General features: G+C 44.3%; 1 protein-coding gene and 1 non-coding gene across 2 annotated transcripts in view; both read left to right on the top strand.

Moving 5' to 3' along the window:
* Positions 1 to 25,024, top strand: part of NAV1 (neuron navigator 1) — a 234,224-nt gene that overhangs the window by 190,686 nt on the left and 18,514 nt on the right. The window contains exons 6-18 of the mRNA XM_056844035.1: positions 9,647 to 9,785; positions 10,215 to 10,512; positions 12,303 to 12,993; positions 13,909 to 14,364; positions 14,773 to 14,814; positions 16,961 to 17,109; positions 18,701 to 18,871; positions 19,747 to 19,799; positions 20,159 to 20,182; positions 20,273 to 20,350; positions 21,447 to 21,530; positions 22,227 to 22,338; positions 23,312 to 23,433. Coding sequence (XP_056700013.1) covers positions 9,647 to 9,785; positions 10,215 to 10,512; positions 12,303 to 12,993; positions 13,909 to 14,364; positions 14,773 to 14,814; positions 16,961 to 17,109; positions 18,701 to 18,871; positions 19,747 to 19,799; positions 20,159 to 20,182; positions 20,273 to 20,350; positions 21,447 to 21,530; positions 22,227 to 22,338; positions 23,312 to 23,433 — 2,419 coding nt within the window. The remainder of the gene's footprint in view (positions 1 to 9,646; positions 9,786 to 10,214; positions 10,513 to 12,302; positions 12,994 to 13,908; positions 14,365 to 14,772; positions 14,815 to 16,960; positions 17,110 to 18,700; positions 18,872 to 19,746; positions 19,800 to 20,158; positions 20,183 to 20,272; positions 20,351 to 21,446; positions 21,531 to 22,226; positions 22,339 to 23,311; positions 23,434 to 25,024) is intronic.
* Positions 20,549 to 20,620, top strand: TRNAA-CGC (transfer RNA alanine (anticodon CGC)). The gene has a single exon. It is a non-coding gene; the product is annotated as a tRNA-Ala (tRNA).

Genomic DNA, 25,024 nt, shown 5'->3' with positions numbered 1-25,024 from the left:
ATGGACCTTAGGGAGAAGTGGCAGCTGTCACTTCAGCCTGGAGCTTCAGAGCAGAGCAGTGACCGAGCAGTCTTCTTCACTGGAGATGGCTTGATTGACAGCTAAAAAGATGGGCTTTTCCACATGACCTATTAGGGCAGGTTCTCTTCTATTGCTGAAGCTGGAAGCCATCATTAGTCGCCTCTGGTCTCCTTTCTTTCGGGTCATTCCAAAGAGAACCATACTAGGGCCGGCCAATAAGCAGGCGGGCCAGGTTCAAGCTTGGTTGAAATGAAATCACAGGCTCTTTCTGTTGTTATTATAATAACAACATAAATATGTTTTTATCCTACCCTCCTCCTGAGGAGATCAAGGCAGTGTACATGGTTCTCCCATCCCTCATTTTATCTGCACAACTCACCCTGTAAAGTAAGCTAGGCTGAGAGTATGTGGTTGATCCAAGATCAACCAGTGAGCTTAATGGGTTAGCAGAGATTTCAACCCAGATATCCCTTTTCCTGTTCTGACATTCTAAGCACTACCACACTGGCTCTCTCCTTTATTATGACTTCAGCCCTGAGCTCTGGAATTGACAACATATGAGGTATAGCCCAAATTCATATCTGTAAGACAGGCTGTCAGTTTATGACCAAAACAAAAATGCCTAAGAGATCTTTGAGAAAATTTTAGTACCCTTCCTTGGAATGCTTTGGGTTAGTTGAACTGGTTCTCTTACTGCCATGCTGCCCCAGGGCCTCTGAGTACTCCAAAATTTCCTCCCTATCCTTTATTCTTCTTTTTTTCTGTTTTTAAAAGAAATGTCTGTGGCCATGATTATGCCAGCAGGGTCTTACACACTGCAAGGACATAGTTTAAATGTATGTATATATATATATATATAAACAGAGCACATGGAGATAGATGGGAATTTGGACAGGGGGATAAAAACAATATATATTTACCATATCTTGTGTTACTCTTTGGCTGTCAGGACCATTTTTCCCTGTGTAGATTTAATTCATCGTTTCCTGTACTCTGAAAATAAATAAAACTGTTGATATTTTTTAAAAGCCCGGGCAAACTGGGTGTCATTAGGAAATCTGTTCTACCAAACAGCTTCCATCACTGTCAGCTGAGGATGGAAACAGAATAGCCGAGAGGAGTTTCACAGCAGTCTGACTTCGTCATAATGCTGATAGGGAATGAGTGTGTATCCTCTTGTGGGAGTAGCATGTTTTTTGGAGAAGATGTTTGTTTCAGGAGGTTTGCAGAGTTTTGAATGAGTTCAGAAGGAAAACTTGTTCTTGTGTAGCTTCTTAGAGTTTGACTGTCCTTGGCTATTGATTCTTTGAGATCCAGTATGGTAATTCTGTACTGGGAGATAAGTGTTTGAATTCCCACTCAGCCACGAATCTCACTAAGTGACCTGGTTTAGGCCGAATCTACTTCACAGGACTGTTACAGGTGATGCTAATATGTTATGGTTGATACTCCAGATGTGTAAATTGGCCCTAAAAAGCAATATGGGGGCATATGGTCAGGGTCATAGTGCTGAAGAAGGTGTTAATGTTACCCTCCACCCATGTGCCATTCTTCGGACCAAAATTTCTACTCCTAGCTGCTTTAAGCTCTGGTATTAAAAAAAAAAAAAAAAAGCAGGTGCAATACCTTTCTGCCTTCCTCCCAGATAAGGTGAAGCGGGTCGTGCTGTTCAGATGACAGGCTCTTAGAATGTTTCACTTACTGAGAAGTGAAGGTATCTTATTCAGCCAGTCATTGATTAAGCAGGACTCAACAACTTTACTTACTTTTAAAAAGCAAGTCTTTTTATTGATATACTTCTAGTAAAATATGTATAAATGCAGATTATCAAGTCTTTAACACTTCTATAAAAACACAATGTATGTATGTACAATGTATGCAGTAAAAGCAAGCAAGTCTTACATACTATTCAGTTTCAAAATCCAACTTCTAAAATATAACAGTCAAATTATTCTGATTCAGTTCAAAGTATCTAATTCACAAAGTCTAGAGTAAAGTATTTAAACCATACATACCATTCAGCCTTTTCTGAGAGCCTTTTGCAAAGTTCTAAATCTCTGGGCTCACTGTAGCTGTATTTATACTGTTTCTAGACTCATTAAGAGTAAAGAGAAATCTTTTATTCCCTCTTTCTTATCCATCAAGAGGGATACCTTTTATTCCCTCTATCAGATATGATGAGCAGTGCAGTAATGTTTTGGGATCAGCTGCTCATGTCTCCATGACCATATATGGGCTTCCTTTCCTTTCAGTCCACTTTGCTTAAAGTAAAAACACTTATTTCTGAGTTTCATGATCACATTACATAATATTTATACCATCCTCTTTGTTAGGACAATACACATTAAATGACACTACTTAGAAATCTGTAGCACAATGTTTAACTGTATAACTCATAAAACACAATTATTGTTTACATTTGTCACTTTATGACCATCTGTTAGCAATACACAGCCTTGAGCCGATTACAGAAGACAAGAAAGCATATTACTTGATATGACTGCAGGAACCTTTAATGCCTTTAAGTTATAAAAAGCACAGTTTAAGCTATTAATGCACTCTTAGTACATTAAGATATCTTGAGACCTTGAGAAGGGCAAAAGTGTTCTGCTTGTGAGATTCTGACATCTGGCAGCTGAGTCAGAAAGGTGATTTTAGTTACATCTTATTGAAAGATAAGGAAAGGTGCTCTGCTCTTACCCTTCAAGGACAAGACCAGAGTGACATAATTAGTTAGCTCTTGATAGAGCTGACCTTGAGAGAATTCTGTCAGCCTGTTCTAAGGACATTTGCATTACACAGGCTTTCATTATACAAACCTCTGCAGTGGCTCAATTTGCATGATGTGTACTAGCTCTATATGGAATTAATTCTGCACATGTTCACAGAATACCATAATTATGTCAGAGACCGTGACAAAGGCTTAAAGTAGGATGCACTATTTTCAATCAGGGAGATGCAACAGGGTTGAAAGCTCAGTCTGTTCCCTCACAGTGTAGTGTAGTGGTTATACAAGAGCTTAAAGCAGCTAGGAGTAGAAATTTTGGTCCGAAGAATGGCACATGGGTGGAGGGTGACATTAACACCTTCTTCAGCACTATGGCCCTGATCCATATGCCCCCATATTGCTTTTTAGGGCCAATTTACACATCTGGAGTATCAACCATAACATATTAGCATCACCTGTAACAGTCCTGTGAAGTAGAATCCGGGAGATCCAAGTTCAGAACCCCCTCTCTGCCATAAAAGCTTGCCTTGTGACCTTGGGTCACTCAAACACTCTGCCTAACATATCCTCACAGGGTTGTTGGGAGGATAAAAGGGAAAATAGAACAATGTAAGCCACTTTGGGTTCTTGTTGGGAAGAAAGGGAATGAATAAATGAATATCCTAGTGAGGCAAGGAACAAAGAAGTTAAGGTACAGCCAAATGCTCCTTCAGGCAGGATTAGGGTTAGGCAGGCAGAGGAACTGCCACAGGGCTGGAATATAATTTAGGGCAGGGGGATAGCAGAACCACAGAAAGTTCTCAAGGGAGATGAGGCTCTTAATAGGAAGACCTGATTTCTAAATAAGGAGGAACTGTTGAGTTAAGGAGCTGCGTGGGAGAAGGATTGTTTGTTATAGTTTGTTTGCCCTCCAGCTCTGTTGCGAATTCTGCCAGATTCCCTAGCTGTCCTTGCATTATTTCTGTTTCCATACTTGGATACAAATAATGGCAGTGAGCAGCCCACTGGGGGGGGGGATTTGTGTAGGGGGTGAGAAAGTGTGGAAATAGTGCTATTCCAGGATAGGAGCAATGGGAAGAATGGGTGTGCACTTGTTTGAAGGAAGGAAGTTGCCTAGTGTGGACTGAAGTGTAAGGGATAAGATGAGGAGGTAATCGGGCCCTCCAAGATGTTCTGCCCACATTCCTGTGCAAGCTTTCTCACCCTAGAAACCTGGCATTGAACAAACACCCTTTGATTCTCAGGTCTTAACACCAGCCGTTCTCTGTAACAGTAGGTGCTAGTGGTTGATAATAACCGTTCCATGATAAACTTCTCAAAGTAATCCCATCTGGCTTTCTTTAATGAGCTTTGCGTGCTGTACAGTCAAGTTGTTGGCTGACAGCATACAACAAGTGTCATAGTGCAGACATTCAGTAAAGACTGTCAGTTTTCTCCTTCAGTACTTTTTCTGGGGAAACACTCCCCCCACCCAATTCTGTTGGCTGGTGCTAGGAGTATATCTTCCTATGGGATGTTCTTCTACTACTAATAGCACCCTCTATCGTGGAAATTTTATCTAAGCATCACAGATCTGCCCATAAGGGCCAAACGAGATGTTACAGTGGCCATGGATCTGCCCTGTGGTCGCTGATCCCATTTTATACAAGAATTTGGCCATTTAAAAAGTGCCACAAGCACCCAATCCTGATCAGGCCTGCAACAGAGTGGGGCCCAATGATCTTGTGTCCTGCCCCCAATTGCTTTTTCAAGTATCGAAACAGCCTTTTAGTTTTGCTCCGAGTTAGCCACAAGCATTGCCTGAATCAATGACAGGTAAAGCAGCCTGTGTGTGTTGTGTGTGTATGAGTGTTAGGGGCTCATTGCACGTTGCACAGCCCTGGTGTCTGCCTTATCCTTTGTGACAGGGTTTGCATCTGGCTTCCTGCTTAAAAACTGAATACTGAGTGATCACATTTAGTCTACAACATGTTTGTCTACAACTGAATGCTAATTGCAAATGGAAAGCCGTGTCAGTCTGTTATAGCAACATAGTCTTAAAGACTAATATTGAAATACAAGTTGTCTTTAAGGTGCTACTGGGCTTTTGCTGTATTTAACTGACTGTTAGCCAGTTGGTAGTGCCATTTTGACTGACCTCTGATTACCAGCGGTTTATATGGTAATTCAAGACATTGAGGATACTTGTTGGTACGCCTGCCAGAGGACTTACTTTTGGGACTCAAATCACCATCTTCCATAAAAAGCGTGGCACTTTTAAAATACCTGTATGTGATCTCTGTTTCTCTGCATTTGGTGCTAACAATGTAAAACAAAAGCTCTTTTGATGTATTACTGTTTTGGCTTCAGTTGGCAAGCAATTTCCTTACCAATCAGAGCAAACAATAGCGAGAATAGCCTCCCTGCTCCTGCCAACCCCACTTTGTGTGGATGGTGTGACTCCTCTGTTCTCTCTATTTTATAGGCACTGACAGGAACCATTTATTTATTTAATGCTTCATTTGTGCCCCACTTATCTCCCTAATGGGGACCTGTTTTGTACTCACAACAACCCTGTGAGGTAGGTTAGACTGAGGGTGAGTGACTGTACCAAGGTCACCCAGCTGGCTTCCATGGCAGAATGAGGATTCTAACCTGAGTTTCCCAGATTGTGGTCTGATACTCTAATACTCCGGCGCTGATAATGATCTGTTATTAATGTCGTGTTATCTGTATGTATGGAAACGGCTTTGGTGTAGCACAGGTAAGCTAAGTATAAACAAAATAAATGTTCATAATAGAAGTAAAAATCTTTTTGATTTTGAATGTTACTGTGATTGGCTTTACTTGGCTTCATTTTTGTTCCTGTTGTTGAGGATTCTTTTGTTTGTTATATGCCATGTAATTGCAACAAAACCAGCATTAATTTCAGTGTTTTTATTAAGGCATTAATAAGAAGCATTTGAAATATATAAAAATACAAAGATAAAAGCACACTTGGATTGAGGCAAATAACGTCATCAGTTCTAACTTTTTAACAAATTGAAGGAAAAAAGTAAACTTCTTTCAAGAAAAATGTAACCAGTCAAATTTAAAATTAATACATGAAAACTAATTCAAGGTAAACCTTAAGACCAGAGACCAAGTATCCATCAATAGTTTGTTTCCAGTTAGCCTTTGAATAAGTTGTGGCAAGTTTCATTTTTTTATAACTCATTCCACTTAATTGTACTAACATATACCTTCCAATATTTTGCAAATAAGAGCCTCGCTGCCACAATTAAATTTAAAACAAGTCCTGCAAAAGCTCAAGAACCAGATGTTCAATAAAATTTAAAGGAACAAGTTTTGGATCAGGAGGGATTCTTAGTTACTGAATATTACGTTTGGCCGTGTTCCCAAATGAGACAGCTTTATCAAAGACTCTTTGCATGTGGTAGAAATCAGCCCTACTCTGATGGCAATGCCAACAGGCCCCTGTCAGTGTACTGTTAATCTGAGTGATTTTTCATGGGGTTTGGTGCCATTGTGGTGCTATTTATAAACAGTGTTCTGTAATGGAAAGACTAATTAAAAACACAGACCCTTCTTAAACAAAAAGGACCATAATTTATATGGCAGCTGATAGCTGGACAGGCCAGTCCTAAGACCTGATGCCAGTGCATTACTGGTGCTGTGAGCTCACCCAGTGGAAGGGATATATGTGCTAAACATCCCTCTCCTAGGTGCGGAGAGCATAGCGGTTGCACCAGAGTCAATAGTAACCCCACTGCAAATCACCAAGCATGGAGCAGCATGCTAAACCTGACCCCCACCCCCAGTGACGGGAAACTTCCTACCAGTGTGTGTTGATGCACCCTTGATGTCTGGATGCTGCCACCTGTACACAGAACAGAAGAAGGGAGAGAACGAAGTGAGTACAGCACCCTCCATTGGAAGAAGTGCCTTGACATGGTTGGGAGTAGTAGTAGAGTGTACACACTGCGGGGAACTCTGCAGATGTGGGTCCAAGTCTCCTCTTACAACCGTATTCTCTTTTTGCCTGGCATGTACATGAGGAAAGAGACACGGCTACTGCACCCACAGTTCTCACAGGCTTCTGCAGTTCATTCAGCACAGGCAATCTTGATAGAACACCCAGAAACTCTTCCCCACAAAGGTTCAGGTTTTGGGGTGGGTGGGACTCAAAAGCACCAGCCTTTTCCCGGGTAAGATGAATGCAGATACTGGGACAGCAATAAGGGAACACAAAATTACACATTCACAAAGGGCATTTCTGTCAACACCCCAAAAGTTCACTGGGGAAAGGCAATCATGTGGCTGCCAGGGGCCATGGATTTAGATCTCACTAAGGGGATCTAGGAGCTCCATGGCGCAGAGAGATAAGCTGCAGTACTGCAGTCCAAGCTCTGCTTACGACCTGAGTTTGATCCTGACGGAAGTTGGTTTCAGGTAGCTGGCTCAAGGTTGACTCAGCCTTCCATCCTTCTGCAGCCGGTCATATGAGTACCCAGCTTGCTGGGGGTAAAGGAAAGATGACTGGGGAAGGCACTGGCAAACCATCCCGTAAACAAAGTCTGCCTAGGAAACGTCAGGATGTGACATCACCCCATGGGTCAGGAATGACCCGGTGCTTGCACACCTTTTAAGGGGCTCTGGGTGAGAAGACCACAGGCTAAGCAGCAGCCCCTCCCCCCAAAAAAAAGAGGAGGAGAAAAGGAAGAGGCTGGACCCACCCATCCCAAAATCTGAACACCCAAACCTGGTTGTTCTATCAGGATCGCCTGTGCTGAGTGAGCTACATAAGCATCTGAGCACTATGGTTGCCATGTTTCCTTTCCACAAATAACACATTCAAGATTGGCAACAGAGGAAGAAGACATTTCATAAGACATTAGGAATCTCTGACAAACCTGGTGTGAATGGCATTCATATATATTAGGTGAGGGGAAACTGCAGAGAAACACACAGAAATTGCTGACTAGAGTCTTCCATGAGGCTAAGAAGCTCCAAAAGGAAATCCTTCCATAGCATCCCATCAAACAGCAAACTGCTATTTCTGTACTGCCTATCTCTTAACCACACATTTTAGTTTCTATTGCATTTGTTCCTGCCAAAAATATGCAAAATCTGAAAAACTTCAGCTGTTGGGGTCAGAATGAAATAGCCTTACAGATGTGTAGAAAACATTTACTAGCCTATAAAAACCTCTACCAACCCAACTCATTTTCATTTAAGTGTTATCAGGCAAGATATTCATCCAGTTACCTGCTAGTAAATAGGCTGGAGTAAACTATGCAAACTGGTTAACTTTATGTAAATAGAGCAAATTGACATAAAAGTTATTTTGTTTATAGATCTTGAGTTTTCTTGGCAAATTTTAGATAAATAGAATAGAGCACAAACAACCTATGTATGGCCTGGAGAAGGGTCCAGACTAAGCTACATATCCTCCCAGATCCCCAATCGTTAGTGGATGGTAATGTAGACATGGCTTGATCTCTTGTGCATTGTCATCCCAATGATAATCCATTTTGAGGTGAGGAAGCAATTCTCATCTAGGCCAGATTGGCCAGGGATCCTGGAGGATTCTTTTTTGCTATCTTCTGGGCATGGAGTAGTGGATCACTAGGGATGTGGGGGTGGAAGGTATTTGTGATTTTCCGGCATTGTGCAAGGGGTTAGTCTAGATGACCCTGATGGTCCCTCTCAACTCTATGATTCTATGTAATCCCCAAACTGGTAATCATTGCTGCATTATAGTCCCTTTTATACCAGACACACTCCTTCGGAAGAGAAATATGGGTGCCTTTGAAAGGAAGCCTGATCTGATAGGGGTTTGCTGTGTTTTTAATCAGTCTGTGCTAGGCTTCTTGGAGTCTGAAGTGCAAAGAGACAGAGAAGAAGAATGAAGCCTTTTTCTTTCCATTTTTTTTTTTTTTTTTTAGTTTCTTCTTCCTTCCCCACAAACACCTGCTCTTCCCAGACCCTCCACACAGGAAAGAAGCTTTTTCCTGTTCATGACGTTCAGAGCTATTGTCCCAGGTGGGAGGACTGGCAACAGTTCCTCATATTTGTTGTGTTCCTTCTTCTTCTCCTGGGATACCCTTAATTCTGGCTGTTTATGACCAGCACTCGCAGGCTGCCACATTCCCTTCCAACTTGAATATTTCCAGAGATGCGCCACAGTTGTTAAACCAGTCTCTGCATCTGAATGTTTTGCAAACTTATATTGTTTGACAGTGATTGGGTCCCGCCCCCCCATGTTTCTGATCTGTATTTAACTTCAGTCAGTGTAGCAACTAACAAGGAAGTGGATGTTTATATCAGTTCATATAATCCTGAGTAAAATTGCCTGACTATATATATTCTGTGGCCAGTTGTAGCAGCTGAGACTGAGTTTTGAGGGAAAGAATTAAAAGAAGTATCTCACTTCTCTCATAAATCTACATTGAACACGGGGCAAAAGACCCCATCCTTCTGTAACTCTTTTAACCTGATTGTGAGCGTGAGTAAGCATGATTAAAGAACGCTAAGGAGTAATGAATCTGTGTTTAAATAAGCTGGAGTATGTGTTCTCAGATTTTCATCAAATCTGAAGCATCTTTTAAAAAAAAACAAAAAAAAAACACTTAATGCCTGAGGTTAGGCTGGGGTGGCACCAGTTGGGTTTTTAATTGGATTTAATCTTGATGCGATTTCATTTTACTTATTTATTTTATTGGTTTATATGGTTTAAGGGATAGGGTGGGATAAAAAAGTATAACATAAACTTTTCCAGCTGTTAATCTATTGCTTCCCCCCCCCCCCCACTTGATGGGCTGGTAAGGATTGGAATGAAAATGCCTGACCGTGTTGCTTAGCTGTGTCTCTGTGTTAAGGGTTGCTCATAGTTGCTGCCTTTCCTGTGTGTTGCAGCTGGGATGAGAGCAGCTCCATCAGCAGCGGCCTCAGCGATGCCTCGGACAACCTTAGCTCGGAAGAATTCAATGCCAGCTCCTCACTCAACTCCCTGCCTTCCACCCCCACAGCTTCCCGCAGGAACTCCACCATAGCGGTAGGTAGACCTAAACTCTCAGAAGCCTCCATCTTTTATGCAATTACAGGCTTATTTGGAAGTGGAGAAGAAAAGCTGGATGTAGTCCAGGGAAGTTGCTGCCTCAAATTACAGGCCAGTTTCCTCAGGGAGAAGGTGAACACTCGGCACAAACATTCAGCTTGTGTCACAAGAGGTGAAATAGAAATCTAAGTCATTCCACAGTTCAGTCATGGTTACGCAGAAGTGCCTGCCCTGTTCTCCATCCCTTGACACAATTAGGACCAGCACTTTAGGAACTGAAAGACTGTGTTTTTGTTGTTGTTCTTTCCTTTGTACAGCTAGTGTATATTGCAGCTCTGTTGAACCTGGGGAGGGCTGGAGGATATTGTGGGTGAAAAAGACTGAGGTGCCGAGCTGACCATGTCCCCTCTTGTATCTGCCTTGCAGCTGCGTACAGACTCAGAGAAGCGCTCGCTGGCAGAGAGTGGGCTAAACTGGTACGGTGAGCCAGAGGAGAAAGCTCAGAAGAAGATGGATTATGACAGCGGGAGTCTGAAAATGGAGCATAGTTCTTCCAAGTGGCGACGGGAGCGCACTGAAAGCTGTGATGAGGCGCCAGGCAAAGGAGGAGATCTGAAAAAGCCAGTCAGCTTGGGCCCTCCAGGGTCCTTAAAGAAGGGCAAGACACCCCCTGTGGCCGTAACCTCTCCTATTACCCACACAGCCCAGACTCTCAAAGTGGCAGGTGAGGCTGGAACAAAAAAGCTAACTGAAGCATTGTGGCCATCTCCTTCGCTGCAGTGTCTGTTTACTTCTCATTGGGGAGAGGCTGTGGCTCAGTGGAAGAGCCTCTGCTTTGCAATCAGAAGGTCCCAGGCTCGATCCCTGTCATCTCCAGTTAAAAGGACCAGGCTGTAGGTGATGTGAAAGACCTCTGCCTGAGACCCTGGAGAGCCGCTGCCAGTCTGAGTAGACTTTGATGGACCGAGGGTCTGATTCAGTATAAGTCAGCTTCATGTGTTCATGTGTTCATCCGAGACTTTAACCAGTAGTATATGACCAACTGCAGACCATTAAGGAAGCCCAGAGTGTTACTGTTGCATCCTGGAGTACCTGAGCTAAATGTTTGGTCATGTTGTAGCCTCAGGACTCTTCCAGACACTAATACAGCAGTTGTTCCACCAGATGAGATGTGGCTCTAGTGCTGCCTATTGGCAGATGAAGCACCACCGTTCCCTCCACCTTTTCGTTCTGAGTGAGTGAAGCTCACTAGTACTAGATGTAGTCTCTTTACCCTATTCGTGCCGCACTCAGAACCCTTTGCACACATGCTCAAAACAATTTGAACCCTTTGCACATTCTTGCACAAGTGCTGCTATCCTTCACTTCCTGCTGCAATTGGGAGGCAAATGGATGAGCTGTTAGCACAGCAGAGGGTCGTATCAATGTGATGTCTTCTAGGTTATGTGTGATAAATGGAAGTTTTTTGAGCCAAATCTTTTTCCCCTTGTCAAGAAAGGAGGAGTTTTACACTTACACTGGTATAGCATAGGGAAGACTCTTCTTCCTGTATAGCTAAAAAAAAACCACGGTTCAGAAACATGCCATTTTCTAGTTGGCAGATGAAAGTCTAAAGCAGGGGTGTCAAATTCATTTGTTACAAGGCCGGATATGACATAATGTCACTTGGCCAGGCCAGGCCTAACCAGCCCAGATTGAGAGTGGGGGGAGGGGTGTCTTCCTTGGCTGGCTAGGCCGCAGCAGGCTTGCCAGCCCAGATCGCAACTGGGGGGTTGGCTGACAAGGCCACAGTGGGCTCTCCCGTCCAGATCGAGAGTGTGTGTGTGTGTATGGGGGTGTGTGGCTTCCTCAGCTGATGAGGCCGCAGTAGGCTCGCCAGCCCAGATCAGGACTGGGGGGGTTGGGTTGCTGCCTTGTCTGGCTGACAGGCCGGATAAGAGCTCTCAGGGAGCTGGATCCAGCTCGCCGGCCGTATGTTTCTCACCCCTGGTCTAAAGGCATGTATGACTGGTCCAGTTAGGGATTTCACTTTGTTCCATCTTTTAAAAATCATTTATTTACTTAAAATGTTGACTCTGTGTCCAATAAAAAATATCCAGTAATATAAAAACAAAATGCAGTTATAAAATAAACCAAATCAGTTAAATCAAAATAAAAATTTCTAGAAAAAAGTAAGTGCAATTTATTGTCTTGTGTTGAGGCTAATGACACTTGCACGGTGGCCTTGCATTGACATCTGGATCCTGATGTTTCACTGGCCCCGTGGTGTCCTCTCTTGCTCTGCAGACCTGCTGTGGACCAAAGTGGGCACAGCTCAATACAAAGACCGGCAGTGCTGAAGAAGTACTTTTGCAGTGCCATCCTAAGCAGAGTTAACACCCTTCTAAGCCCATGGACTTTAATGGATTTAGAATGGTGGAACTCTGCTTAGGATTGATCTGCTGGTTATCTAAAAAAAGCTGCTTTCAGAAAATGTTATCTCCTGGCTTTAAGCGTCTCTGCCCCCTCTTCCAGGTAAACCTGAAGCAAAAGCAACAGACAAGAGCAAGCTGTCTGTGAAGAATGCAGGCCTGCAACGCTCATCTTCTGATGCCGGCCGAGATCGGCTTTCAGATGCCAAAAAGCCTCCATCTGGACTCACCCGGACCACCACCTCTGGTTCCTTTGGCTACAAGAAGCCACCGCCTGCAACCGGGACGGCCACAGTGATGCAAGCTGGCGGCTCAGCCACACTCGGCAAGATTCAGAAGACCTCCAGTATCCCTGTCAAGCCTGTCAATGGCAGGAAAACCAGTTTGGATGTCTCTAATGCTGGGGAACCTGGCTTCATGGCCCCAGGGGCCCGCACCAACATCCAGTACCGAAGCCTGCCTCGCCCTGCCAAGTCTAGCTCCATGAGTGTGACTGGGGGACGCAGCGGCCCACGACCTGTCAGCAGCAGCATTGACCCCAGCCTCCTCAGCACCAAAGGGGGCATTTCTGTGTCGCGGCTCAAGGAGCCCTCAAAAATTGGCACAGGCCGGAGCACACCAGTGCCAGTGAATCAGACAGACAGAGAGAAGGAGAAAGCCAAGGCCAAGGCGGTAGCTCTGGACTCGGACTGTGTCTCGCTCAAGAGTATTGGCTCCCCTGAAAGCACCCCCAAGGCTCAAAGTGGCCACCAGACCCCTGCCAAGGCGGCTGAGCTGCCACCAACACCACTCAGGTAGGAAACAGTGCACAACTCCCAGCATCTCCCTGGTTTGTGTGCTTTCTGTGTTAGAATAGAATTGCCTGCCTGTATTCTGCTAGAGCTCTGAGCTTCTTTTACTGAGATCAGAAGACTTCACCGTTGCATATTGCAAGGTTATAATTAATGTGTAATTTTAAAAGGTGGGTATCATTGTTTTCTCATTGCCAGGATTCATCTATATTTTAGGTTCCAAGGTGGGAGAGAATGTTGAGGAGGGGAATAGATTGTGAATATTCAAAGCCACAACTCCTTTCTCCCCAGAGCCCATGTCTGCATACTGCTATTATAACCCTTTATAAAATAAGCATCCTTAGGTTAATTCTTAAAAGCTTCAGTGGTTGAACTTCTAACATGAAGAGGGCAGTGACAACAAAGCTTTGCTGTGTCGCTGCCCTCCATTTCTGACTGCATAGGAATGACTTTAGGCAATGAGGGGTCTCTAGGACAGAAAGATTTCTAGCCATGATTGGAGGAATCCCCATTCTGGTCCTGTGTGGTATGACTGCCCTATTTGCAGGATGGCAAATTTTACATGTGTAGATGCAGGAGGACGGATAGCTGCTGATATGGAGTCTAACAGGCTTCTTTCACCCTGTGCCCCCCCTTTCCAATGCTGGTGTGACTTCTATAGAAGAGTTCCTTGGGATTCAGAGGTTTACTAGCCAACATAGGAAGAGAAAGTATGTACATGGCTAGAATTCTGTACTCTAGGATTTTTAATGATTGTTACTGAACTGGCTTGAAATATGTATATTTTTTATTTTAAAAACACTTATTCTCCAGATTGCGTAGACCTTAATAGTTCTTTTGTAGTGTAGTTACAGCCATGCAAATGCCTATTTCTCTATGCTGCTCCTGTAATCCTAACATTGGGCTGCTCTCTTGTAGGTCAGCTTCCAAAAGCTACGTAAAAGCCCCTTCTTTGGCCAACCTGGACAAGGTGAACTCCAACAGTCTGGATCTTCCTTCCTCAAGCGAGCTCCACCAGATGCATGGTGGGAAACTGCAGGAGCCTCATCCCACTGCAGTGGGCATGGGTACCCACCTCACATCATGCTTCACACCAAGCCCTGCGCCCGTCCTGAACATAAACTCTGCCAGCTTTTCCCAGGGCCTGGAGCTCATGGGTGGCTTCAGCATCCCCAAGGAAACCCGCATGTACCCCAAGCTTTCAGGGCTGCACAGGAGCATGGAATCACTGCAGATGCCTATGAGCTTGCACAGTGCATTTTCTACAGGCAACACTAGTGCTCCCACTCCTGCTCCAGCTCCCCCTGTCGCCACTGAAGAAGAGCCTAGTGAGATGGCCTGGACAGGAAGCCCCAGAATCAGCCACCTGGACAGGTAGAGAAGGGAGAATGGGGTAGCTTCTGCATGGTGGGCTGTTTTCCAAGCTAGAGAGAACTGGAACTTTTAGAAAGAGTGTTTTTCATAAAGCAGTTTCCAGTCCTGGCAATGAAGCAATGCAACCTTGAAGATAGTTGGGGTGGTGGAATTATATAGGGTGCTTATGCCTTGCTTGGAAAATCCTTAAATTCCAATGTAGTCTTTTGGTTTATTCTTCTTGAACCTATGGATGTGGTAAAGTTCCAGGGGCATCAATTGGGCAAGTGCCACCCTAGGCCTCTTATCGAAGCCCCGTGTGCCCTCCAGTCCCAGCCCTTCACACAACCAGATTATTTCCCATTTGGAGTCACGCCTGGCCCTTGGGAAATAATTAATAAGTGCTGCTCTTCATTTCCCTTCCTGCAGTTCTAATTGTGACTGGAATACATTACCAAAGAAGGGATTAAGGTAATCATTCTCTATGTACCTTTATTTTGTTTTTTATACCAATTTGACATCTTTGGCTGCAGTAGAATAAATGAGAAATATTTGGAGCAGGGCAGGAATGTCCTATTTTTTATTTTTTTTTGGCAATTTTCTGGGCATGGAGTAGGGGTCACTGGGGGTAGTTGTGAATTTTCTGCATTGTGCAGGGGGTTGGACTAGATGATCCTGGTGGTACCTTCCAACTCTTATGATTGTAGTCTGTGATTCTGTTCTTTGGCACAGTGAAGCCCACTTTTCTCTGTGGTCATGCCAATACAGCGTGGCTAGAAACCTGCACTGTGTATAATTTGGAGTATGTTGTTTATTCCCTAGTTAAGCAGGGAACAAGAGATTCCACACCACTAAAGAGGCAGGATTCCATAGAAAACCAATTTGCTATGGTTGTTTATGTTTGTGGTGTTCAAAACCAAATTGGCCTAGGATTCTGATTACTATCCCTCCCTTCTTGGTTGTATTGCTTGATCATATCTGGCCACAGCAGGCAAATCACTTCTACTCATGTGGAGTACAGAATGTCCTTGCGAGACCCACTCAGTATAAATTACGTTGCTTTTTTGTTTCTATTAACGACGGTAGATTTTTTTAAAATGTAAGGGGTACAGTTATGAATATGAAGTTTTATATGCTAAGTATGTGCAGAATTTGTAGGACTATGACTGTTAATTACTTGACAGCTGTCATTGCCTTTGTAGCAGCATACTGGGACGAATGAATGGACTTATCTTTTTGGCTTGTCTTTTTCCTTTGGGAAAGGGGCTCTGTATTTTCATAATAATAGTTACAGATGGTAAGTTGTAGGGGAAATTATGAAGCGACTAGGGAAAGAATGTTGCTGTTTCCTCACCACCACCTGAAAAAACACAAGTTTGGGGGGAAACTAAAACTTGTTAACCTGCTTACATGGCAGATCTAAACTTAATTTGCTATTTTAACCACACACTTATATTTTATTGTATTTTATTAGTAGTATTTATTATGTGTTTATTATTTAATTATTATTTACGTTGTAAGCCACCTTGTGTTCCTGTAAGGTAGAAAGGTGGTTAATAAATATTTTAAATAATAGTAGTGCTGGAATTTAACTTGGTTGCCATTTAAAACAATTTTGATATATTTATAAAATGTAAAAGTGGTAGTTTGTTTTGTTTATTTGTTACGGCCAATGGCCAGCAAAAAAGTGGTAGTTTAATTTAAGAACAGCTACACATATGTCTAGTGCTAGAGATGGAACCGCAAGCAGCACCTCAAGTAATGGTCTCATACCTTCGTTTTTCTTACTTGGACAAATGGGGGGGGGAATTAGGAATACTTATCATCAACATTGTAGTAATGGAAGGTAGTTTTTATTATCTGGACAGAAACAGGCTGTTGGTCATAACACCAGCATTATCCATAAACAATACAAAAACCTGTAGCACCTGTTACCAGAGGTGATGGTGAGCTTTGCATATATACCATAAGCAACCTCCTTATGTCTTCAACTTTCTGGGGAAGTAAATCAGCCTGCAGCTTCGGAGGAATAACAATGTTTTAAAACTGTCAACAGCATTTCACTCATAATTTTAAAAAGAGAAAGTATGTTATAAAAGTTTTCTCCCCCATTTTTTTTTTGGGGGGGGGAATCAGGGCATAGGGATAGAGAAACTTTTTCTCCAGTTCTTCCAGTTTATTCATGCTTTGCTTCCTTTTCATTGCTTCCAGACCAATAGTAATTTCCTTATGATAGCAGCTGACATGTGCAAACTTACCAAAAACACACCCCTTATTTGTAAAATTAGGGAATTTGAGGGTGGGAGTGGGGAGACCAAGAAACAAGATAATTCCAGGGGGGACAAAGTATGTTATTCTCCCCCCCCAAATCACTCAGATGCATGCCTTCAACTATCTCTGCCTTTTTCCTCTTTGGAGTCCCTATGGGTATAAGTTTTCAATTGCAAAATTGATTGGGTCAAAGCTTGTGATACGGTCAGATACTGGTGACAACATCCTGGTCGGAGGAACAGACTGGAGGAGTTAGGTTCTGCATCGCTCTCCACAGCACCTTTATGATTCTCTCCCTTTAGCATACAGCCTGTCCGTATCCTCACCTGTTCTTTGGTTTTGGCAGGTATCAGATCCAGTCCCAAGAAGATGCCAAAGAGAGACGGCACTCCCACACAATTGGAGGGCAGCAGGAATCAGATGACCAGTCTGATCTGCCCTCCCCACCCCCTATTTCCATGTCATTAGTTGGGAAGGCACCGCTCACCAATATTGGTTAGTACCCTTTCCTTCTCTTTGCCTTCAAAAGGAAGCTCTTGAGGCAGATGTCCTAAATTCAGTATAATTTTACAATTCTAGCCATTACCCATTTTTATTTACTGCCGTCCAGTCCTTTAAATGGTTCCTTTTAAATAGCACTCACCCAACAAAGGCTAAAGTAAAGAAGCATCTTAAGAAGTCCCTTTGAGATGATAGAGGAGATGCCTATAAAGATGGAGAGGTGGAACATAAAGTGAAAGATTGAAATTGAAAGTTAAAAGTTAAATTGAAAGTGAAAGTTAAATTGAAAGTGAAAGTTAAATTGTGGAACTCCTTGCTCCAGGATGTGGTGATGGCGGCCAACTTGGAAGGCTTTAAGAGGGGAGTGGTCATGTTCATGGAGGAGAGTGATATTCATGGCTATTAGTTAAAAAGGATACTAGTCATGATGCATACCTATTCTCTCCAGGATCAGAGGAGCATGCCAAATATATTAGGCGCTGTGGGTCACAGGCAGGATGGTACTGCTGCAGTTGTCTTGTTAGGGGGCTTCCTAGTGGCACCTGGTTGGCCATTGTGTGAAAAGACTGCTGGACTTGATGGGCCTTGGTCTGATCCAGCATGGCTTTTCTTATGTTCTTAACTGAGACTGTGCATCACCCTTGCTGTTCCTGATGGAATGGCTAAACCACATTTTGGAAATGGCATTTTCCAGCCATAGGATGCCATGGAGAGATGAAACAGTCCTTGACTCTTGTGGGGAGGGGCTGTGGCTCACTGGCAGAGCATCTGCTTTACATGCAGATGCCTGAGACCCTAGATAGATGCTGCCAGTGAGAGCAGACGAGCCTGACAATGCAATCCTATTCAGAATTATTCCAATTTGAATTAATGATCTTAGATTGGAATAACTGCACAGGGTTGCACTGTGAGCTAGATGGACCAAAGGTTTGACTTGATATAAGTCAGCCTTCATATGTTCAGATATGGCAATCTATTGGCAAAAAATAGTAACAAGTGAGAGGGAAAAGAAGGGAGTGTCCCATCCCCAGGATTTAATATCTGATCATGGGATCATATAATTTTTGGATGCAAGATTAGTATTTGCTAGCAACAGGTTTTCAGGAGCTGCCTGTTGCTCAAGTTTGTCCATACAAGTTCAGGGATTGCATATCTCCCTTATTTACAAGACTTCAGAGCTTCCCTGAGCTGTGTCCTAAAGGGCTACCTTTTGATCGTATAGTAAATTTACTCCTGATTTATCCTGCAGTAAAGAGGACTGCAGCTAAACCAGGAACATCTGTGAGAGTGAGCCCAATGGAGCCCTATTGACATGGGAGTGCAAGAGGGGCGAATGCTGATGTCTTCATTTGTTACTGTTCCCAACAACCAGTTGTGGATTGGTGAAAATGATGCATTTTCAGAAGTGCTGGCTGAGGATGTTATGCAAAGAGTGGTGTGCGCTTAGCAGTTTAAGCCCTGTTTATTCCATCCCTACATGTAGTGCGCTAGAATCCTATGGGTAATATGTTCAGTTTCCTTGACTCCATCCCTGGCTTTGAGCTGCTTTGACAAACCTCTCCTCCTCTGCTCCCTTCTCCTGCAGTGAGTCCCACAGCAACCAACACCCCAAGGATCACCCGCTCTAACAGCATCCCTACCCACGACTCTACCTTTGAGCTATACAACGCCTCCCCCATGGGTAGCACCCTCTCCCTGGCAGACCGGCCCAAAGGCATGATCCGTTCGGGCTCCTTCCGTGACCCTGTGGATGATGGTGAGAATCCCACACCCAGCTAAGAGCATGAGAGTCTCCTCCTCAGCAGTAATAGAGAGGGAGGAGAGGGAATGTAGCTGCAACCAGTTCAGCTGATTGCGTCTTCTCAAGAGCGCAAGATGTCCTGGCTGATGACTGGAGCACTTTGCTGATGGGGCTTCTTGTCATAAGGCAGCAAAATTACATAGTGGAGTTGGAGATCAGAAATCTGATGCTACAGCCAGTACCTGTGTTTCCCCTCATGTTCACTTACCACCTGGTCTAAGCAGGCATCCTACACAATTCATAGGGCTAGCATCTTGTAGGTCAGAGACAGCTTCCAGTTTTGTTGCCATCCTGTTCTCCTTTTGTAAGGACAGGGGCTACATTCACACTGGACGCTTATAGCACATTAAAATTATTTGGAGCACTCTAAGGAAGCATTCACACTGGACTGGACTTTAAAAGGGCAGGCTCCAGGAGTTATAGTATTAGGATCTTTTCCTAATACTATAATTGTCCTAGAGATGTTGTCCTAGACAGAGAAACCTTTTCTCACTGACTCTGAGGTTATCTGGATAGATGATCCTTCCAGTATGTTTACTGAAAGTGCCGCTGTTGACATCGACAGGAAAAGACACCTCACCAGCTTTTTGTAGGACTGAATGTTCTATTGCTTTTCAGATTCCCAGCTTTAGCCATTCAGAGAGCACGGCATTAATCCCAGGATGCCCTTGGTGTTGTCATCCCACCCCTTAGCACTCACCTGACCTCTGGGTTTCCCCACCCCCAACCCCCATGTGCACTGATGTTCCCAGGCCTCTTTGTGACCAGTTGCTCTCCCTTCCATGGCCAGGGGATGCCCCGTGACGTGTGTCTCTCTCTGTCTATTGCAGTTCATGGATCCGTGCTGTCCCTGGCGTCCAGTGCTTCCTCCACTTACTCCTCAGTAAGCTGTATTCCCTTCATCAGTCATTGTCCTCCCACCCTTGGCTTTCTTTGTGCTATATTCTTTGCAAGCTTTCCCAGGGTTATCTTCTCCTGCAGTCTTTTCAAGTGGGATGGCATGAGCAAAATGCATGGCTTGGTTGTGACATGCTTCTCTCAAAGCTGGGGGTCCTTTCTAGTGTGTTGCAAAGTGTGGCCATGAGGAGGAGAATGTGGAGTTTGGGACGGTTGCAATGCACGGGCTGGGTTCTGTGCATGGCAGTTTGTCTGTGTCGCCTTTGCTCACTTGTGCCAACTCTGCTTCTTACACCCTAACCGCCTGCCTCTCTGTCTCTCCTCTGCCCCATCACGTCCTGCCAGGCTGAGGAGAGGATGCAGTCTGAGGTACAGTAAGATCCTCTCTTTCTTACCCGCTGCCGTGCTGCTCTTGACCGTTGCCGCTCCCTTATTCTCCATTCTCTCTTTCTGCTCTAGCAAATCCGTAAACTGCGCCGTGAACTGGAGTCATCCCAAGAGAAGGTGGCCACACTGACGACCCAGCTCTCCGCCAACGTGAGTCAGCCTGTTTCATAGGTGCTGACAAAAAGGCTTCCTTGCTCCAGCAGAGTTCAAAGAGAGGTCACATTCCATACCAATGGTTGTTTTGCATTCATTAGAAATTAGAAAGAGTGGAAGGCCAAGACAAGTGTAGAATGAAACTGTGATAAGTGCCATGGCAAGAGAGTTTGTTTGTCAGATATTATTTGGGGAGGGGCTGTGGCTCAGTGGAAGAGCTTCTGCTTCGCATGCAGAAGGTCCCAGGTTTGATCCCTGGCATCTCCAGTTAAAAGGACCAGACAGTAGGTGATATGAAAGCCCGTTGGCTGAGACCTGGAGAGACCGCTGCCAGTCTGAGTAGACAATACTGACTTCGATGGACCCAGTGTCTGATTCAGTATAAGGCAGCTTCATGTGTATTCCTCCAGTTTGCAAGCTTGCATTCTGGAACTCAGATCACCAGATATTTATTCCCTGACACACAGACGCCAATATTCTGACACAGCACCATGAAGCCAGAGTCTGTGTGCTGTATAGCCGTGTTAGCCATATAATCCAGAGTTCTGATCTGCCCTTAACTGTCCAGCTGCAAAATCGCAGAGAATTGCTATACACAATTGAGCAATGAATGACCAACTTTTCCATATTCCACTTGGAGCAGGAGCACCCTCTAGCGGCTATTCATTCTTTTGCTAGTGCAGCTTTTCCTAACATTTTTGGAGATGGGGATGTTTTTGTTCCAGCACCAAACTCAGCACCAAACATCTGTTCCATAGGACACGAGGCAGAAATCTTTGCACACAGTTGTGAGCATGTGGCCTGCTGACATATCTAAATATCTGAGGCTAGAGGCACAAGTCCAACATTTGAAGGGGAATAGAACAAAGCATTTCTGACCTCTCCTAAAACCATATACGGGGTGGGGAAGAAACATTAGATTAAGTTGGGACAATGGGGTAAAGGGGAAGCAGCCTGGAGTTTTAGAGGCTTCTAGTCATTGGTTTCTTACCAAATACTTCTGCCAATGGGCAGTAATTTTTTATCGGTTCCAAGTTCAGCATCATATAGTACTTGCAGGTGGTGGGATATGAGTTTCCTTTTCTCTTTCCAGGCTAACTTAGTAGCAGCCTTTGAACAGAGCTTGGTGAACATGACATCCCGCCTCCGGCAACTTGCAGAAACCGCAGAAGAAAAGGTAAGGGAGGAGAAGCAGCGCTGGGAGCCCTGGCCCCTTCCCTTTAAGGTCATGCCACACAGGGACAAGCTAAGTTTCTGACAGTGGCAGAGTGAATGACTTCCCGTTAGGACTCTGAGCTCTAAGGGAAGCAGGGAGGGGAATCTGCCATCTGTTATGCTTCTGCATATGGCTGAGTGATCCTTGTCTTCCAAATTCTGTTGAAAACGCAGGAACATTTCCCTGCATAACACTGACTCTCCTTGTTAGTTGTGTAAAAGCTACTTCTTCAGAGCGCCTTGCAATGTGGCTGCTCTAGCCAGCTGATTTATATTGCCTCCAAAACAGGAAGTGTGAGCAGAGGGAGAAGAATGCATCGTCTTTATTCATTAAAAACAAGTGTTTTTATATATATATTTATGTGTAATGCAACCGGAATCACAGGATATAAATGCAATAAATAAGACCACTGCAAAAATGTCGCATCTGGTGGATATTCTCTTATTATATGTTTAATTATTGATCTCTGAAAAGATTCAGACTTTCCTTCTTAAGTGCCTTTGTGGTTGTATTGGAATTTACTAATGGGGAAACGTGAATGCTTCCTCTGTGTACCCAAAGTGCTAAATTTACCTGCTCTTATTTCATTGCCATGAGATATGTTTACAGCTAGACAATAAAACCTAAGGTATTCCTCACTTCCCTTTCACCTTCCAGGACACTGAGCTGGTGGACCTGCGAGAGACCATTGATTTCTTGAAGAAGAAGAACTCGGAAGCCCACGCAGTTATCCAGGGGGCCCTGAATGGAACTGATATCACGCCCAAAGGTGAAGGGCTTTAAGGCGTTTCACCACTGTGGACCAAAATGGTGGCTGAAGGCCACTGAACCAGAGATTCCGGCCCGTTTAGGGATATGGAGAAAGAATTTAGGGATTGTTTTCTGCATAATGCTGAGATGGAACTCACTTTAATTGCAACCAGCTGCAATGAAATTTTCTACTGGCCTTTTAAGGCTCAAAGGGAGGCAACAACATGTGCAGTCTTACACAGATCTGCACTAAACATCTAGCTTGCTTGTTCTTCCCAGACTCACAGCTCTAGGAATGGGAGGGAAATGGAGAAAATCTCATGCTCATTCGCTATAATGCCACAGTGAAGGCTTTCTCCATCTTCCTTCTAAAATTGGAGCCTTTAGTTCTAAAGACAGAAAGGAGATTTAGAACATCCTTGTTAGTGTCGTGCTGTGGAAATACAGTACAGTGGATAGGACTGCTAACCATTACAGCTCCCCGTACCCCATGTTCTGGTACTACATGGAGAGGGTTTCCACCCCAAAGAGAATGGGGAAAGGGTGTGTGAATGAGAAGAATTAACCACTGGTTATTTATTGACACAGCTGAATGAACCTGTCCCATCCACGGCAAAAGATTGACCAACTCTGTATTAATTTTGAATGCGGTCACAGCTTGCTATCTTTGTCCGTGGTTCCTCAGACTGTCCCTCTACTTTTATTTTACCCTTGTGCCTCCCCTTCCCTGTTTCTGTCAACTTCTACAACCCTTCCTGACTTTGATTTGTGAATGAATGCAATGAAATTCTTTTCAGGCAGAATTATAGCTTTTCCGTGGGTTATACTGAATGGATGGGAGAAAAGAAAACGAGGCTCTCTGTGGCTGAGGGAAGGAGTGTGCAAGCCGTGCTGGGGGCGGTCGGTATAGAGCTGGGAACTGATCATCTGCAAGACCACCTTAGGTTGTGCCTGTAGATTCTAAGAGAGCCCTCCCTTCTCTGTCTCCCCAGAACTGCGGATCAAGAGGCAGAACTCATCAGACAGCATCTCCAGCCTGAACAGCATCACCAGCCATTCTAGCATTGGCAGTGGCAAGGATGCAGATGCCAAGAAGAAGAAGAAGAAAAGCTGGGTAGGTAAAGGATGGAGGGGAAGTCAGAGAAAAGTAGCCGTGGGCTCTGCCTGAGGATGGAGCCCTGTTGTGTGTCTGGTGACTAGTGCAGTTGCACGTAGGAGGCTCTGGGAGACTGGCCAGTCCTGGTGACTACCTACACCAGATTCCTTTGCCAAGAGCCTAGTTTGCATCTGCTTTGTTCTGGATGAGAATCTATACCAGTTCCTAGGCTAGATCCAGGATTCAGTGATTGCCATCCATCCCCCAGGCCTCCTCACCTTAATCAGGGCACCAGCCCAGACGTAGGATAAAACAGGGATGTTCACCTGACTAAGGATGCAGGAATTGATAAAAACTCCAGGTGTTTATTATTTTTTAAAACATCTTTATGTGCTTAAAACATTTCCAACACGTTTCATTCCTGCTGCCTGTTTTGAGTCAGGAAGGAGAGCAGGAAATTTTTACAGTTTTTAAAAGGTATCCTTGGAAAGAGTATTTTTACATGAGATATGTTGAGAAAATCTTAACATGCCTATGAAATCATTATAACAGAGACTTGGGACTTCAACAACAATTGTTGCAACGCAGCTCTTTGGCCATGGCAAGATGTTTCTTACCCGGCAGACTTGCCCCTGATTTTCCTATACGCTGACCTTGCGTAACCCTGCCTTTCCCCATTGCTCAGAAAGGGAGACCCATGCCTGTCTCCCAGCACAGCAGGCATGCCCGTCCCCTTAGGGAGGAAGGAACAGGAGGCTGCCCCAGTTTTGACCTGCTGCCTTGAGCTCCCCAGCTTGTTCCAGGCAGGGATCTGAGCTGAACGCATGATTAAGTCTTGCTGTATTTTTTTTCTTCCCCCCTTTCTTCCTTCAATGCTGATCCCAACCCTTTTTTTTCCAGGTGTATGAGGTAAGCTTGGAATTTCCCTGTTCCCCTCTTCACCAGCCTTTTCCTTGTGTTTGGCTCCTGGTCACTCCATTGTGTTGGGACAGCACAGCACTCGTGAAACTAACCATCCCATTTGCTCTTAAACCTGCTCTGCCAAACCGCTCAGCAAGGGGCCATTGCACTGGTGCCAGGGAGGGAATGTTTCACGTCTGTTGTTAACGTGGCTTTGCACCCACCCTTTGAGCTGCTGCAGCTCTCCTTAAGGTGTGCAAAGTCCAAGGAAAAAAGGGGCTCCAAGCATGGGTTTTTTTGCACCACTACTCAAATGGAAACATTTTTCACAATGGGGCGTAAATACCTTCCTCTGCTGCAAGTTACTGGTGAGGCTTTCTGGCCTGTGCAGCAGAAGCAGAGGTGGAAAGTTTTGCCGCAAAGCATCATTGTGTTTTCCCAAAGTATTCCTTCAAAATGAGTTTGGTAACTGCAGGCCTAACATCTTGCCCTCTCTCACACACACAGTAATTGTCAAGGGAGGAGGAAGTCTATCATGAGATGAGAGTATTGATAATGTACCCCTTTTCCAGGGCAGGGAATTATAATGTATTTCCCGAGCTGGGCAAGTTTATCTTTGCCTCTCTTAAGGGAAGCATCTGTATTTAGACATTTGTCTTGAGTGAAAGATCTGTGCTATAATGCAGCCCTTGTGAGGGCCATTAATCCA

This window comes from Euleptes europaea, chromosome 2 (assembly GCF_029931775.1).
Source record: "Euleptes europaea isolate rEulEur1 chromosome 2, rEulEur1.hap1, whole genome shotgun sequence".
NCBI lineage: Eukaryota > Metazoa > Chordata > Lepidosauria > Squamata > Sphaerodactylidae > Euleptes > Euleptes europaea.
The sequence above is the reverse complement of the archived record's forward strand: the minus strand, read 5'-3'. Positions and strand labels throughout refer to the sequence as shown.